Source organism: Electrona antarctica, assembly GCF_951216825.1.
Source record: "Electrona antarctica genome assembly, chromosome: 10".
Lineage (NCBI taxonomy): Eukaryota > Metazoa > Chordata > Actinopteri > Myctophiformes > Myctophidae > Electrona > Electrona antarctica.
The window spans coordinates 46,174,775-46,193,196 of NC_136791.1; the positions used below are offsets into that span (position 1 = coordinate 46,174,775).

General features: G+C 45.6%; 2 protein-coding genes across 2 annotated transcripts in view; both read right to left on the reverse strand.

The window, feature by feature from the left end:
• LOC306931298 (NACHT, LRR and PYD domains-containing protein 1b allele 3-like) overlaps window positions 1-18,422 on the reverse strand; it is a 136,450-nt gene that overhangs the window by 82,780 nt on the left and 35,248 nt on the right. The gene's annotated exons all lie outside the window — the stretch shown is intronic.
• The window catches only part of LOC306931453 (pleckstrin homology domain-containing family G member 3-like), a gene marked incomplete at both ends in the record, with an annotated part of 70,673 nt that overhangs the window by 40,519 nt on the left and 11,732 nt on the right, over window positions 1-18,422 (reverse strand). The window contains one exon of the mRNA XM_079512855.1: window positions 18,171-18,388. Coding sequence (XP_079368981.1) covers window positions 18,171-18,388 — 218 coding nt within the window. The remainder of the gene's footprint in view (window positions 1-18,170; window positions 18,389-18,422) is intronic.

Sequence of the window (18,422 nt, forward strand, 5' to 3'; positions counted from 1 at the left end):
CCTAAAGGTCCCTACAGGGGCCACTAGTAACAGATAGTTATCCTAAAGGTCCCTACAGGGGCCACTAGTAACAGATAGTTATCCTAAAGGTCCCTACAGGGGCCACTAGTAACAGATATAAGTTATCCTAAAAGTCCCTACAGGGGCCACTAGTAACAGATATAAGTTATCCTAAAGGTCCCTACAGGGGCCACTAGTAACAGATATAAGTTATCCTAAAGGTCCCAGGGGCCACTAGTAACAGATATAAGTTATCCTAAAGGTCCCTACAGGGGCCACTAGTAACAGATATAAGTTATCCTAAAGGTCCCTACAGGGGCCACTAGTAACAGATATAAGTTATCCTAAAGGTCCCAGGGGCCACTAGTAACAGATATAAGTTATCCTAAAGGTCCCAGGGGCCACTAGTAACAGATATAAGTTATCCTAAAGGTCCCTACAGGGGCCACTAGTAACAGATATAAGTTATCCTAAAGGTCCCTACAGGGGCCACTAGTAACAGATATAAGTTATCCTAAAGGTCCCTACAGGGGCCACTAGTAACAGATATAAGTTATCCTAAAGGTCCCTACAGGGGCCTCTAGTAACAGATATAAGTTATCCTAAAGGTCCCTACAGGGGCCACTAGTAACAGATAGTTATCCTAAAGGTCCCTACAGGGGCCACTAGTAACAGATAGTTATCCTAAAGGTCCCTACAGGGGCCACTAGTAACAGATATAAGTTATCCTAAAGGTCCCTACAGGGGCCACTAGTAACAGATATAAGTTATCCTAAAGGTCCCTACAGGGGCCACTAGTAACAGATATAAGTTATCCTAAAGGTCCCTACAGGGGCCACTAGTAACAGATATAAGTTATCCTAAAGGTCCCTACAGGGGCCACTAGTAACAGATATAAGTTATCCTAAAGGTCCCTACAGGGGCCTCTAGTAACAGATATAAGTTATCCTAAAGGTCCCTACAGGGGCCACTAGTAACAGATAGTTATCCTAAAGGTCCCTACAGGGGCCACTAGTAACAGATAGTTATCCTAAAGGTCCCTACAGGGGCCACTAGTAACAGATATAAGTTATCCTAAAGGTCTCTACAGGGGCCCACTAGTAACAGATATAAGTTATCCTAAAGGTCCCTACAGGGGCAACTAGTAACAGATATAAGTTATCCTAAAGGTCCCTACAGGGGCCACTAGTAACAGATATAAGTTATCCTAAAGGTCCCTACAGGGGCCACTAGTAACAGATATAAGTTATCCTAAAGGTCCCAGGGGCCTCTAGTAACAGATATAAGTTATCCTAAAGGTCCCAGGGGCCACTAGTAACAGATATAAGTTATCCTAAAGGTCCCAGGGGCCACTAGTAATAGATATAAGTTATCCTAAAGGTCCCTACAGGGGCCACTAGTAACAGATAGTTATCCTAAAGGTCCCAGGGGCCACTAGTAACAGATATAAGTTATCCTAAAGGTCCCTACAGGGGCCTCTAGTAACAGATATAAGTTATCCTAAAGGTCCCTACAGGGGCCTCTAGTAACAGATAGTTATCCTAAAGGTCCCAGGGGCCACTAGTAACAGATAGTTATCCTAAAGGTCCCTACAGGGGCCACTAGTAACAGATAGTTATCCTAAAGGTCCCTACAGGGGCCACTAGTAACAGATAGTTATCCTAAAGGTCCCTACAGGGGCCACTAGTAACAGATATAAGTTATCCTAAAGGTCCCTACAGGGGCCTCTAGTAACAGATATAAGTTATCCTAAAGGTCCCTACAGGGGCATCTAGTAACAGATATAAGTTATCCTAAAGGTCCCAGGGGCCACTAGTAACAGATATAAGTTATCCTAAAGGTCCCTACAGGGGCCACTAGTAACAGATATAAGTTATCCTAAAGGTCCCTACAGGGGCCTCTAGTAACAGATATAAGTTATCCTAAAGGTCCCTACAGGGGCCACTAGTAACAGATATAAGTTATCCTAAAGGTCCCTACAGGGGCCTCTAGTAACAGATATAAGTTATCCTAAAGGTCCCTACAGGGGCCACTAGTAACAGATATAAGTTATCCTAAAGGTCCCTACAGGGGCCACTAGTAACAGATATAAGTTATCCTAAAGGTCCCTACAGGGGCCACTAGTAACAGATATAAGTTATCCTAAAGGTCCCTACAGGGGCCACTAGTAACAGATATAAGTTATCCTAAAGGTCCCAGGGGCCACTAGTAACAGATATAAGTTATCCTAAAGGTCCCAGGGGCCACTAGTAACAGATATAAGTTATCCTAAAGGTCCCTACAGGGGCCACTAGTAACAGATATAAGTTATCCTAAAGGTCCCTACAGGGGCCACTAGTAACAGATATAAGTTATCCTAAAGGTCCCTACAGGGGCCACTAGTAACAGATATAAGTTATCCTAAAGGTCCCTACAGGGGCCTCTAGTAACAGATATAAGTTATCCTAAAGGTCCCTACAGGGGCCACTAGTAACAGATAGTTATCCTAAAGGTCCCTACAGGGGCCTCTAGTAACAGATATAAGTTATCCTAAAGGTCCCTACAGGGGCCACTAGTAACAGATAGTTATCCTAAAGGTCCCTACAGGGGCCACTAGTAACAGATAGTTATCCTAAAGGTCCCTACAGGGGCCACTAGTAACAGATAGTTATCCTAAAGGTCCCTACAGGGGCCACTAGTAACAGATATAAGTTATCCTAAAGGTCCCTACAGGGGCCACTAGTAACAGATATAAGTTATCTTAAAGGTCCCTACAGGGGCCACTAGTAACAGATATAAGTTAGCCTAAAGGTCCCTACAGGGGCCACTAGTAACAGATATAAGTTATCCTAAAGGTCCCTACAGGGGCCTCTAGTAACAGATATAAGTTATCCTAAAGGTCCCTACAGGGGCCACTAGTAACAGATAGTTATCCTAAAGGTCCCTACAGGGGCCACTAGTAACAGATAGTTATCCTAAAGGTCCCTACAGGGGCAACTAGTAACAGATATAAGTTATCCTAAAGGTCCCTACAGGGGCCACTAGTAACAGATATAAGTTATCCTAAAGGTCCCTACAGGGGCCACTAGTAACAGATATAAGTTATCCTAAAGGTCCCAGGGGCCTCTAGTAACAGATATAAGTTATCCTAAAGGTCCCAGGGGCCACTAGTAACAGATATAAGTTATCCTAAAGGTCCCTACAGGGGCCACTAGTAACAGATAGTTATCCTAAAGGTCCCAGGGGCCACTAGTAACAGATAGTTATCCTAAAGGTCCCTACAGGGGCCTCTAGTAACAGATATAAGTTATCCTAAAGGTCCCTACAGGGGCCTCTAGTAACAGATATAAGTTATCCTAAAGGTCCCTACAGGGGCCTCTAGTAACAGATATAAGTTATCATAAAGGTCCCAGGGGCCACTAGTAACAGATAGTTATCCTAAAGGTCCCTACAGGGGCCACTAGTAACAGATAGTTATCCTAAAGGTCCCTACAGGGGCCACTAGTAACAGATAGTTATCCTAAAGGTCCCTACAGGGGCCACTAGTAACAGATATAAGTTATCCTAAAGGTCCCTACAGGGGCCTCTAGTAACAGATATAAGTTATCCTAAAGGTCCCTATAGGGGCATCTAGTAACAGATATAAGTTATCCTAAAGGTCCCAGGGGCCACTAGTAACAGATATAAGTTATCCTAAAGGTCCCTACAGGGGCCACTAGTAACAGATATAAGTTATCCTAAAGGTCCCTACAGGGGCCTCTAGTAACAGATATAAGTTATCCTAAAGGTCCCTACAGGGGCCACTAGTAACAGATATAAGTTATCCTAAAGGTCCCTACAGGGGCCACTAGTAACAGATATAAGTTATCCTAAAGGTCCCTACAGGGGCCTCTAGTAACAGATATAAGTTATCCTAAAGGTCCCTACAGGGGCCTCTAGTAACAGATATAAGTTATCCTATAAGTCCCTACAGGGGCCTCTAGTAACAGATATAAGTTATCCTATAGGTCCCTACAGGGGCCACTAGTAACAGATATAAGTTATCCTAAAGGTCCCTACAGGGGCCACTAGTAACAGATATAAGTTATCCTAAAGGTCCCTACAGGGGCCACTAGTAACAGATATAAGTTATCCTAAAGGTCCCTACAGGGGCCACTAGTAACAGATATAAGTTATCCTAAAGGTCCCTACAGGGGCCTCTAGTAACAGATATAAGTTATCCTAAAGGTCCCAGGGGCCACTAGTAACAGATATAAGTTATCCTAAAGGTCCCTACAGGGGCCACTAGTAACAGATATAAGTTATCCTAAAGGTCCCTACAGGGGCCACTAGTAACAGATATAAGTTATCCTAAAGGTCCCTACAGGGGCCTCTAGTAACAGATATAAGTTATCCTAAAGGTCCCTACAGGGGCCTCTAGTAACAGATATAAGTTATCCTAAAGGTCCCAGGGGCCACTAGTAACAGATATCCTAAAGGTCCCAGGGGCCACTAGTAACAGATATAAGTTATCCTAAAGGTCCCAGGGGCCACTAGTAACAGATATCCTAAAGGTCCCAGGGGCCACTAGTAACAGATATAAGTTATCCTAAAGGTCCCTACAGGGGCCACTAGTAACAGATATAAGTTATCCTAAAGGTCCCTACAGGGGCCACTAGTAACAGATATAAGTTATCCTAAAGGTCCCTACAGGGGCCACTAGTAACAGATATAAGTTATCCTAAAGGTCCCTACAGGGGCCACTAGTAACAGATATAAGTTATCCTAAAGGTCCCTACAGGGGCCACTAGTAACAGATATAAGTTATCCTAAAGGTCCCTACAGGGGCCACTAGTAACAGATATAAGTTATCCTAAAGGTCCCTACAGGGGCCACTAGTAACAGATATAAGTTATCCTAAAGGTCCCTACAGGGGCCACTAGTAACAGATATAAGTTATCCTAAAGGTCCCTACAGGGGCCTCTAGTAACAGATATAAGTTATCCTAAAGGTCCCAGGGGCCACTAGTAACAGATATAAGTTATCCTAAAGGTCCCTACAGGGGCCACTAGTAACAGATATAAGTTATCCTAAAGGTCCCTACAGGGGCCACTAGTAACAGATATAAGTTATCCTAAAGGTCCCTACAGGGGCCTCTAGTAACAGATATAAGTTATCCTAAAGGTCCCTACAGGGGCCTCTAGTAACAGATATAAGTTATCCTAAAGGTCCCAGGGGCCACTAGTAACAGATATCCTAAAGGTCCCAGGGGCCACTAGTAACAGATAAGTTATCCTAAAGGTCCCTACAGGGGCCACTAGTAACAGATATAAGTTATCCTAAAGGTCCCTACAGGGGCCACTAGTAACAGATATAAGTTATCCTAAAGGTCCCTACAGGGGCCACTAGTAACAGATATAAGTTATCCTAAAGGTCCCTACAGGGGCCACTAGTAACAGATATAAGTTATCCTAAAGGTCCCTACAGGGGCCACTAGTAACAGATATAAGTTATCCTAAAGGTCCCAGGGGCCACTAGTAACAGATATAAGTTATCCTAAAGGTCCCAGGGGCCACTAGTAACAGATATAAGTTATCCTAAAGGTCCCAGGGGCCACTAGTAACAGATATAAGTTATCCTAAAGGTCCCAGGGGCCACTAGTAACAGATATAAGTTATCCTAAAGGTCCCTACAGGGGCCACTAGTAACAGATATAAGTTATCCTAAAGGTCCCTACAGGGGCCACTAGTAACAGATATAAGTTATCCTAAAGGTCCCTACAGGGGCCACTAGTAACAGATATAAGTTATCCTAAAGGTCCCTACAGGGGCCACTAGTAACAGATATAAGTTATCCTAAAGGTCCCAGGGGCCACTAGTAACAGATATAAGTTATCCTAAAGGTCCCAGGGGCCACTAGTAACAGATATAAGTTATCCTAAAGGTCCCAGGGGCCACTAGTAACAGATATAAGTTATCCTAAAGGTCCCAGGGGCCACTAGTAACAGATATAAGTTATCCTAAAGGTCCCTACAGGGGCCACTAGTAACAGATATAAGTTATCCTAAAGGTCCCTACAGGGGCCACTAGTAACAGATATAAGTTATCCTAAAGGTCCCTACAGGGGCCACTAGTAACAGATATAAGTTATCCTAAAGGTCCCTACAGGGGCCACTAGTAACAGATATAAGTTATCCTAAAGGTCCCAGGGGCCACTAGTAACAGATATAAGTTATCCTAAAGGTCCCTACAGGGGCCTCTAGTAACAGATATAAGTTATCCTAAAGGTCCCAGGGGCCACTAGTAACAGATATAAGTTATCCTAAAGGTCCCAGGGGCCACTAGTAACAGATATAAGTTATCCTAAAGGTCCCTACAGGGGCCTCTAGTAACAGATATAAGTTATCCTAAAGGTCCCTACAGGGGCCTCTAGTAACAGATATAAGTTATCCTAAAGGTCCCTACAGGGGCCACTAGTAACAGATAGTTATCCTAAAGGTCCCTACAGGGGCCACTAGTAACAGATAGTTATCCTAAAGGTCCCTACAGGGGCCACTAGTAACAGATAGTTATCCTAAAGGTCCCTACAGGGGCCACTAGTAACAGATATAAGTTATCCTAAAGGTCCCTACAGGGGCCACTAGTAACAGATAGTTATCCTAAAGGTCCCTACAGGGGCCACTAGTAACAGATAGTTATCCTAAAGGTCCCTACAGGGGCCACTAGTAACAGATATAAGTTATCCTAAAGGTCCCTACAGGGGCCACTAGTAACAGATAGTTATCCTAAAGGTCCCTACAGGGGCCACTAGTAACAGATATAAGTTATCCTAAAGGTCCCTACAGGGGCCACTAGTAACAGATATAAGTTATCCTAAAGGTCCCTACAGGGGCCTCTAGTAACAGATATAAGTTATCCTAAAGGTCCCTACAGGGGCCTCTAGTAACAGATAGTTATCCTAAAGGTCCCTACAGGGGCCACTAGTAACAGATAGTTATCCTAAAGGTCCCTACAGGGGCCACTAGTAACAGATAGTTATCCTAAAGGTCCCTACAGGGGCCACTAGTAACAGATATAAGTTATCCTAAAGGTCCCTACAGGGGCCTCTAGTAACAGATATAAGTTATCCTAAAGGTCCCTACAGGGGCATCTAGTAACAGATATAAGTTATCCTAAAGGTCCCAGGGGCCACTAGTAACAGATATAAGTTATCCTAAAGGTCCCAGGGGCCACTAGTAACAGATATAAGTTATCCTAAAGGTCCCTACAGGGGCCTCTAGTAACAGATATAAGTTATCCTAAAGGTCCCTACAGGGGCCACTAGTAACAGATATAAGTTATCCTAAAGGTCCCTACAGGGGCCACTAGTAACAGATATAAGTTATCCTAAAGGTCCCTACAGGGGCCTCTAGTAACAGATATAAGTTATCCTAAAGGTCCCTACAGGGGCCTCTAGTAACAGATATAAGTTATCCTATAAGTCCCTACAGGGGCCTCTAGTAACAGATATAAGTTATCCTAAAGGTCCCAGGGGCCACTAGTAACAGATATAAGTTATCCTAAAGGTCCCTACAGGGGCCTCTAGTAACAGATATAAGTTATCCTAAAGGTCCCTACAGGGGCCACTAGTAACAGATATAAGTTATCCTAAAGGTCCCTACAGGGGCCACTAGTAACAGATATAAGTTATCCTAAAGGTCCCTACAGGGGCCTCTAGTAACAGATATAAGTTATCCTAAAGGTCCCTACAGGGGCCTCTAGTAACAGATATAAGTTATCCTATAAGTCCCTACAGGGGCCTCTAGTAACAGATATAAGTTATCCTAAAGGTCCCAGGGGCCACTAGTAACAGATATAAGTTATCCTAAAGGTCCCAGGGGCCTCTAGTAACAGATATAAGTTATCCTAAAGGTCCCAGGGGCCACTAGTAACAGATATAAGTTATCCTAAAGGTCCCTACAGGGGCCACTAGTAACAGATATAAGTTATCCTAAGGGTCCCTACAGGGGCCTCTAGTAACAGATATAAGTTATCCTAAAGGTCCCTACAGGGGCCTCTAGTAACAGATATAAGTTATCCTAAAGGTCCCTACAGGGGCCACTAGTAACAGATATAAGTTATCCTAAAGGTCCCAGGGGCCACTAGTAACAGATATAAGTTATCCTAAAGGTCCCAGGGGCCACTAGTAACAGATATAAGTTATCCTAAAGGTCCCAGGGGCCACTAGTAACAGATATAAGTTATCCTAAATGTCCCAGGGGCCACTAGTAACAGATATAAGTTATCCTAAAGGTCCCTACAGGGGCCACTAGTAACAGATATAAGTTATCCTAAAGGTCCCAGGGGCCACTAGTAACAGATATAAGTTATCCTAAAGGTCCCAGGGGCCACTAGTAACAGATATAAGTTATCCTAAAGGTCCCAGGGGCCACTAGTAACAGATATAAGTTATCCTAAAGGTCCCTACAGGGGCCACTAGTAACAGATATAAGTTATCCTAAAGGTCCCAGGGGCCACTAGTAACAGATATAAGTTATCCTAAAGGTCCCAGGGGCCACTAGTAACAGATATAAGTTATCCTAAAGGTCCCAGGGGCCACTAGTAACAGATATAAGTTATCCTAAAGGTCCCTACAGGGGCCACTAGTAACAGATATAAGTTATCCTAAAGGTCCCTACAGGGGCCACTAGTAACAGATACAAGTTATCCTAAAGGTCCCTACAGGGGCCACTAGTAACAGATATAAGTTATCCTAAAGGTCCCTACAGGGGCCACTAGTAACAGATATAAGTTATCCTAAAGGTCCCAGGGGCCACTAGTAACAGATATAAGTTATCCTAAAGGTCCCTACAGGGGCCACTAGTAACAGATATAAGTTATCCTAAAGGTCCCTACAGGGGCCACTAGTAACAGATATAAGTTATCCTAAAGGTCCCTACAGGGGCCACTAGTAACAGATATAAGTTATCCTAAAGGTCCCTACAGGGGCCACTAGTAACAGATATAAGTTATCCTAAAGGTCCCAGGGGCCACTAGTAATAGATATAAGTTATCCTAAAGGTCCCTACAGGGGCCACTAGTAACAGATAGTTATCCTAAAGGTCCCAGGGGCCACTAGTAACAGATATAAGTTATCCTAAAGGTCCCTACAGGGGCCACTAGTAACAGATATAAGTTATCCTAAAGGTCCCTACAGGGGCCACTAGTAACAGATATAAGTTATCCTAAAGGTCCCTACAGGGGCCACTAGTAACAGATATAAGTTATCCTAAAGGTCCCTACAGGGGCCACTAGTAACAGATATAAGTTATCCTAAAGGTCCCAGGGGCCACTAGTAACAGATATAAGTTATCCTAAAGGTCCCAGGGGCCACTAGTAACAGATATAAGTTATCCTAAAGGTCCCTACAGGGGCCACTAGTAACATATATAAGTTATCCTAAAGGTCCCTACAGGGGCCACTAGTAACAGATATAAGTTATCCTAAAGGTCCCTACAGGGGCCACTAGTAACAGATATAAGTTATCCTAAAGGTCCCTACAGGGGCCACTAGTAACAGATATAAGTTATCCTAAAGGTCCCAGGGGCCACTAGTAACAGATATAAGTTATCCTAAAGGTCCCTACAGGGGCCTCTAGTAACAGATATAAGTTATCCTAAAGGTCCCTACAGGGGCCACTAGTAACAGATAGTTATCCTAAAGGTCCCTACAGGGGCCACTAGTAACAGATAGTTATCCTAAAGGTCCCTACAGGGGCCACTAGTAACAGATAGTTATCCTAAAGGTCCCTACAGGGGCCACTAGTAACAGATATAAGTTATCCTAAAGGTCCCTACAGGGGCCACTAGTAACAGATATAAGTTATCCTAAAGGTCCCTACAGGGGCCACTAGTAACAGATATAAGTTATCCTAAAGGTCCCTACAGGGGCCACTAGTAACAGATATAAGTTATCCTAAAGGTCCCTACAGGGGCCACTAGTAACAGATATAAGTTATCCTAAAGGTCCCAGGGGCCACTAGTAACAGATATAAGTTATCCTAAAGGTCCCAGGGGCCACTAGTAACAGATATAAGTTATCCTAAAGGTCCCTACAGGGGCCACTAGTAACAGATAGTTATCCTAAAGGTCCCTACAGGGGCCACTAGTAACAGATAGTTATCCTAAAGGTCCCTACAGGGGCCACTAGTAACAGATATAAGTTATCCTAAAGGTCCCTACAGGGGCCACTAGTAACAGATATAAGTTATCCTAAAGGTCCCTACAGGGGCCACTAGTAACAGATATAAGTTATCCTAAAGGTCCCTACAGGGGCCACTAGTAACAGATATAAGTTATCCTAAAGGTCCCTACAGGGGCCACTAGTAACAGATATAAGTTATCCTAAAGGTCCCAGGGGCCACTAGTAACAGATATAAGTTATCCTAAAGGTCCCTACAGGGGCCTCTAGTAACAGATATAAGTTATCCTAAAGGTCCCTACAGGGGCCACTAGTAACAGATAGTTATCCTAAAGGTCCCTACAGGGGCCACTAGTAACAGATAGTTATCCTAAAGGTCCCTACAGGGGCCACTAGTAACAGATATAAGTTATCCTAAAGGTCCCTACAGGGGCCACTAGTAACAGATATAAGTTATACTAAAGGTCCCTACAGGGGCCACTAGTAACAGATTTAAGTTATCCTAAAGGTCCCTACAGGGGCCACTAGTAACAGATATAAGTTATCCTAAAGGTCCCTACAGGGGCCACTAGTAACAGATATAAGTTATCCTAAAGGTCCCAGGGGCCTCTAGTAACAGATATAAGTTATCCTAAAGGTCCCAGGGGCCACTAGTAACAGATATAAGTTATCCTAAAGGTCCCAGGGGCCACTAGTAATAGATATAAGTTATCCTAAAGGTCCCTACAGGGGCCACTAGTAACAGATAGTTATCCTAAAGGTCCCAGAGGCCACTAGTAACAGATATAAGTTATCCTAAAGGTCCCTACAGGGGCCTCTAGTAACAGATATAAGTTGTCCTAAAGGTCCCTACAGGGGCCTCTAGTAACAGATATAAGTTATCATAAAGGTCCCAGGGGCCACTAGTAACAGATAGTTATCCTAAAGGTCCCTACAGGGGCCACTAGTAACAGATAGTTATCGTAAAGGTCCCTACAGGGGCCACTAGTAACAGATAGTTATCCTAAAGGTCCCTACAGGGGCCACTAGTAACAGATATAAGTTATCCTAAAGGTCCCTACAGGGGCCTCTAGTAACAGATATAAGTTATCCTAAAGGTCCCTACAGGGGCCTCTAGTAACAGATATAAGTTATCCTAAAGGTCCCAGGGGCCACTAGTAACAGATATAAGTTATCCTAAAGGTCCCAGGGGCCACTAGTAACAGATATAAGTTATCCTAAAGGTCCCTACAGGGGCCTCTAGTAACAGATATAAGTTATCCTAAAGGTCCCTACAGGGGCCACTAGTAACAGATATAAGTTATCCTAAAGGTCCCTACAGGGGCCACTAGTAACAGATATAAGTTATCCTAAAGGTCCCTACAGGGGCCTCTAGTAACAGATATAAGTTATCCTAAAGGTCCCTACAGGGGCCTCTAGTAACAGATATAAGTTATCCTATAAGTCCCTACAGGGGTCTCTAGTAACAGATATAAGTTATCGTATAGGTCCCTACAGGGGCCACTAGTAACAGATATAAGTTATTCTAAAGGTCCCTACAGGGGCCACTAGTAACAGATATAAGTTATCCTAAAGGTCCCTACAGGGGCCACTAGTAACAGATATAAGTTATCCTAAAGGTCCCTACAGGGGCCACTAGTAACAGATATAAGTTATCCTAAAGGTCCCTACAGGGGCCTCTAGTAACAGATATAAGTTATCCTAAAGGTCCCAGGGGCCACTAGTAACAGATATAAGTTATCCTAAAGGTCCCTACAGGGGCCACTAGTAACAGATATAAGTTCTCCTTGGATCGCCACCTTGCCGTGGTGGAGAGCCTTGCGCGTTCCAATGAACCTGAGAGCGATGCCGTCGGGAGCTTAGTTTAGCTCCTGGTAGGGTCACCCATGGCGGTAAGGTCGAGGGGGAGGTTCCAGACAAAGAGCGATCCAAAACAAGTCCTCAACGGCGGAGTGGGCGGATGATGGCGGCAGAGAAGCTCCACAACGGCCACAAAGGCGGAAGAAGGCTGCAGCAAAGATGGGCCCCCAATTGTCTTGGTCTCCTTGCCATTGGACCCTGGCCTTTTCTTTGTCAAGGATAGTGTGGTGGCTGCCTGTGCACCAGCCTCCCCACTTTAAACGATCCCACGCACAGGCGTTCTCCTGAAGGACCCAACATTTACCCAAACCCCCCCTACAAGTCCTATGGCGTTCAGGAAATGGTAACGGGAGCAGGACAGTGACGTCTGGAAGCTTCTAGCCACGAACTGGCACATAGGCGGTGGGTGTCTGATTCAGTCGCCTTGCTCTCGGACCGAGGCAGAGAGAGCATCTCGGCAGCTGCACCCACGTCTGAGCAGCCCTATTCAGGGTCCACTCTGCTCACCCCGCATGGGGAAGGGGCTAGAAAAGGTGCCCTAAAAATAGCCTGCCTCTCATAAACCTGACTGGATTACCGCATCCAGTGGGTTCACCTGATAGCGGTCGAAAACAAAAAAGAAAAACAAAAACAATGAACTTTGGAGCCTGGAATGTGAGAACACTTATGGACAGTGCCTCCAGCAATCGTCCAGAAAGAAGATCTGCGATCGTTGCCAGGGAGCTGAAAAGGTGGAAGATTGACATCGCTGCCCTGTCTGAAACCCGCCTGGCTGAGGAGGGGCAACTAAAGGAGGAGAAAGGGGGATATACCTTCTTCTGGAAGGGAAAAGCAGCTGATGAACCTAGAATTCATGGAGTGGGCTTCGCCATCAAAAACCGGCTCATGTCCCAACTCTCTGAATCTCCAGTCGGCATCAACGAGCGCCTCATGACCCTACGACTGAGGCTCTCAGACGACCAGATGGCCACGGCTGTGAGTGCCTATGCACCAACCCTGGACTCACAGGATGAAGACAAGGAGACCTTCTATGCAACCCTTGACCAGGTCCTATCGAACATCCCAAAGGAAGACAAGATCATCCTACTTGGGGACTTCAATGCCAGGGTTGGCAAGGACCATGAGCTCTGGAAAGGCACTATAGGCAAAGAAGGGGTCGGGAATGTCAACTCCAACGGACTCCTCCTTCTGTCCAAATGTGCTGAACATGAGCTGGTGATAACCAACACCCTGTTCCGCCAGAGAAACCGGTTCAAAACATCCTGGATGCATCCCATATCAAAGCGCTGGCATCTCATAGACTATGTTATTGTCAGGGCCAGGGATCGCAAGGATGTCAACATCACCAGGGCCATGATCTGCGCAGACTGCTGTTGGACAGACCACCGCCTCATCCGCTCCACAATGACCATTCAGCTTCGGCAGAAAAGGAGGACACAAAGGAAACTGATCCGCCCAAAATTTAACATCGACAGTCTGGGAGACATCAAAAAGGTGCAACACCTTCAAAATACCCTGCTTGAGAGACTCCCTGATGAACACCCAGAAGGTGTGGAAGAACACTGGACAGCCCTTAAGACCATACTGCTTGAGACCAGCCGGGACACCATTGGCTATAAAACCAGGTCACACCAAGACTGGTTCGATGAAAACGACATTGAAATACAACATCTAATAGATGCCAAACGGAAAGCCTTTTGTACTTGGCAGAATGACATCAACTGCAGGGCCAAAAGGCAGGCCCACTCCAAGGCTAAGGCTCTTGTCCAGAGTAGGGTACGAGAGCTGAAAAATAAATGGTGGATGGAGAAGGCCCTGGAAATCCAGAGGCTTGCTGACTCTGGTGACACCAGGGGCTTCTTCAATGCCACCAGGGCTGTATATGGGCCCAGCTATCGAGGCCTGAACCCCCTCCGCTCCAAAGACGGGCAAACCCTGCTGAAGGACAGTGCGGGAATCAATGCCAGGTGGCAAGAACACTTTCAAGAGCTCCTGAATCGGGACACCACAGTGGAGCTGGAAACCATCAACCAGATCCCCCAGCGTCCTATTATGGAGCATTTGGGAGACCCGCCAACTGAAAACGAGGTCTTGGATGCCATCAGGAAACTGAGCAACAACAAAGCCTCCGGTCCAGATGGGATACCAGCAGAGATACTCAAGCAAGGCGGACCAAAACTCCTTTGTCATATCCATAGCCTCCTCGAAAAGATCTGGGATAAGGAGGAAATCCCTGCCGAACTCAGGGACGCCCTGATTGTCACGATATTCAAGAAGGGAGATAAGGCGGATTGTGGCAATTACAGAGGCATCTCCCTCCTGTCGACAACAGGCAAAGTACTGGCCCGTATACTGGCCAACCGGCTGCTGCCACTGTCAGAAGACATCCTCCCAGAGACGCAGTGTGGGTTTCGTCCTGCCAGGGGAACCTCGGACATGATTTTTACAGCCCGCCAGCTGCAAGAAAAATGTCGGGAACAACACCTACCGCTGTATATGGCTTTCATTGACCTGACGAAGGCCTTTGACTCTGTAAACAGAACTGCTCTCTGGTGTGCCCTCTCCAAGATTGGATGCCCAGACAAGTATCTGAAGATCTTGCGTCTGCTGCATGATGACATGACTGCAGCTGTAGTTGGAAATGGCGGCTCGGAAACGGCTCCTTTTAAAGTCGACACTGGTGTCAAGCAGGGCTGCATTATTGCACCAACCCTTTTCGCCATCTTCATATCAGCCATCCTCCACCTCACCAGCCAAACCCTACCTGAGGGAGTCAAGCTCATTTACAGGACCGACGGGGGGCTCTTCAACCTTAACAGGTTCAAGGCAAAAAGCAAGGTGCTCACATCCCCCATCATGGAGCTCCAGTACGCAGATGACAATGCCCTAGTGGCTCATTCTGAAGCTGACCTCCAGAACATCTTGGATGCATTTGCCAGAGCTTACCGACTCCTGGGACTTGACATAAACATCAAGAAAACGCAGATTCTGTACCAGCCAGCTCCTGACACACCCTCCCAAGCCCCCACAATTCACATTGGAAACAACATCCTGGAAAATGTGGATCATTTCGCCTACCTTGGCAGCCTTCTCTCCACAAGAGCCGTCATTGACGACGAAATTCACCACCGCATAGGGTGTGCCAGTGCAGCTTTTGCTAGGATGAGGAAGAGGGTATTTGAAAACCGGGACATCCAGACCAACACCAAGCTTCTTATCTATCAAGCTGTAGTTCTGCCCACTCTGCTCTATGGGGCTGATAGCTGGACCACCTACAGCAGACATCTGAAGGCTCTGGAGCGATACCACCAGCGATGTCTCCGCAAGATCCTCAGGGTCTCTTGGGAGGATAGGCGAACAAACATCAGCGTCTTGCAGGAAGCCGACATACCTAGCATTACAACGACCATCACCCGGCACCAGCTACGGTGGACAGGCCATGTCATGCGCATGCCTAACCATCGCCTTCCTAAACAAATGCTGTATGGCCAGCTAATGGAAGGAAAACGCACCCAAGGAGGGCAGAAAAAGAGGTTTAAAGATAACCTCAAGACCCATCTGCGAACCTGTCGCTTCAGCCTCAAAACCTGGGAGGAGGCTGCCCTCCAGAGAGATCTATGGCGCAGGATGGTGCATGACGGAACAGCACAAGCAGAGAAAGACCTCCACCATGTCGCGGAAGCAAAAAGGCAACAGCGAAAACAGAGATCCACCTCCAAAACAGCTCCTCACACCACCACCACCCCCATGACTACCATTCATATATGCACCCACTGCAACAGAGACTGTGGATCCAGGATCGGACTCTTCCAGCACCTGAAGACCCACAGATGACCAGACACACCGACAGGAGGACAATCATACTCGTTTCGAGTGATCGCCGATGACGATGACAGGGGCCACTAGTAACAGATATAAGTTATCCTAAAGGTCCCTACAGGGGCCACTAGTAAGAGATATAAGTTATCCTAAAGGTCCCTACAGGGGCCTCTAGTAACAGATATAAGTTATCCTAAAGGTCCCTACAGGGGCCTCTAGTAACAGATATAAGTTATCCTAAAGGTCCCAGGGGCCACTAGTAACAGATATAAGTTATCCTAAAGGTCCCTACAGGGGCCACTAGTAACAGATATAAGTTATCCTAAAGGTCCCTACAGGGGCCACTAGTAACAGATATAAGTTATCCTAAAGGTCCCAGGGGCCACTAGTAACAGATATAAGTTATCCTAAAGGTCCCTACAGGGGCCTCTAGTAACAGATATAAGTTATCCTAAAGGTCCCTACAGGGGCCTCTAGTAACAGATATCAGTTATCCTAAAGGTCCCAGGGGCCACTAGTAACAGATATAAGTTATCCTAAAGGTCCCAGGGGCCACTAGTAACAGATATAAGTTATCCTAAAGGTCCCAGGGGCCACTAGTAACAGATATAAGTTATCCTAAAGGTCCCTACAGGGGCCTCTAGTAACAGATATAAGTTATCCTAAAGGTCCCTACAGGGGCCACTAGTAACAGATATAAGTTTCCCTACAGGGGCCACTAGTAACAGATATAAGTTATCCTAAAGGTCCCTACAGGGGCCTCTAGTAACAGATATAAGTTATCCTAAAGGTCCCTACAGGGGCCTCTAGTAACAGATATAAGTTATCCTAAAGGTCCCTACAGGGGCCACTAGTAACAGATATAAGTTATCCTAAAGGTCCCTACAGGGGCCACTAGTAACAGATATAAGTTATCCTAAAGGTCCCTACAGGGGCCACTAGTAACAGATATAAGTTATCCTAAAGGTCCCTACAGGGGCCTCTAGTAACAGATATAAGTTATCCTAAAGGTCCCAGGGGCCACTAGTAACAGATATAAATTGTCCTTTGTGCCTGTATCTATCCAGGCCTTAAATTCTGATATGAGGAGCAGGTAACTTTGTCGCTTCTTGTATTTTTTAATATACAACTGTTCTTGCAAGTGATGATGAATTCCAATGCTACACTGATAACTTGAACTGACTTCCTGTGTTAATGTTTTATGTGTACCACCATGTGTCTTTACTGTATTGTATGTGATTTATGTTGTCTGCCTGTTATGATGCTTTGCTGTACAACAAATCGCCCCTCGGGGACAAACTAATAAATTAACCTGATGAACCTGAACCTGAACCTATATGAAAGTGGACGCAGACATTTAAAAGTGTAGTGTAGTGTGGTTTCCAGTGAAAAGCTGTTATGTAATCACATAATCTCCTGTTGTCTCTCTAACCTTAACCATGCAGTGAGCTAATTATAGACCACCTTTACACCTGGTATTAACTCATCTATAATGGGGGATGGGATAGCCCTTAACCATATGGTTATGGCTAATGGGTTCTGTTTGTACACTATCTATGAGGGTCCATTTGGTTCATGTCCATGTGTACACTATCAGAGTTACAGACCTGCAAGGGTCCATTTGGTTCCATGTGTACACTCTCAGAGTTAGACCTGCAAGGGTCCATTTGGTTTCATTTGTACATTCTGAGAGTTACAGACATGTAAGGGTCTATTTGGTTCTATTTTGTACACTCTCAAGAGTTGCAGACCTGTAAGGGTCCATTTGGTTCTATTTGTACACTCTCAGAGTTGCAGACCTGTAAGGGTCCATTTGGTTCCATTTGTACACTCTCAAGAGTTGCAGACCTGTAAGGGTCCATTTGGTTCCATTTGTACACTCTCAGAGTTGCAGACCTGTAAGGGTCCATTTGGTTCCATTTGTACACTCTCAGAGTTACAGACCTGTAAGGGTCCATTTGGTTCTATTTGTACACTATCACAGAGTTACAGACCTGTAAGGGAACATTCGTTTAAATGTCTTATTATTTTGACTTTGTGTTTTCAATTTATTTTCAAAGCAGCCTCGCTAGATTAGCATAGGTTTTGTTTTCTTTCTTTTTTTTACCCTATAGTGCTGAATAGAGGGTATGCACATGCACAAAGTGAGTTTAATGACGTTTATCGTCGTTTAATGCAATCAAATACAGCTTTTCTGTTCGGATGTATATGGGCTGTCATGGCCAGAAACTCGTAGTATTTTTGTCACTCAGTAGGCGTTCCTGCATAACTTCCGGGTTTGATGATGATGTCACATGCAAACCCTCTATATAAGACCTGCGGTCGCAATTATTATTATTATTATTATAGTCTCACCTCTATGATCATCCTCAGGTCTCTGACGTACATGTGCTCCGTCTCGATGATCTCCATGACGACCCGGTCCAGGTACTTCAGCTGAGGGCTGGGCGACATGCTGCCGCCCGTCGCCGTGGCAACCGGCTCCCGATTGGTCCGCTGCTGGTGGACCCACCCCCGGAAGTGACCACGCCCCCCTCCTCCTCCTCCTCCTCCCGGTCCAGGGTCAGTCTCACCTGCAGTTCCACAACGAGCCACAGCAAAATATCA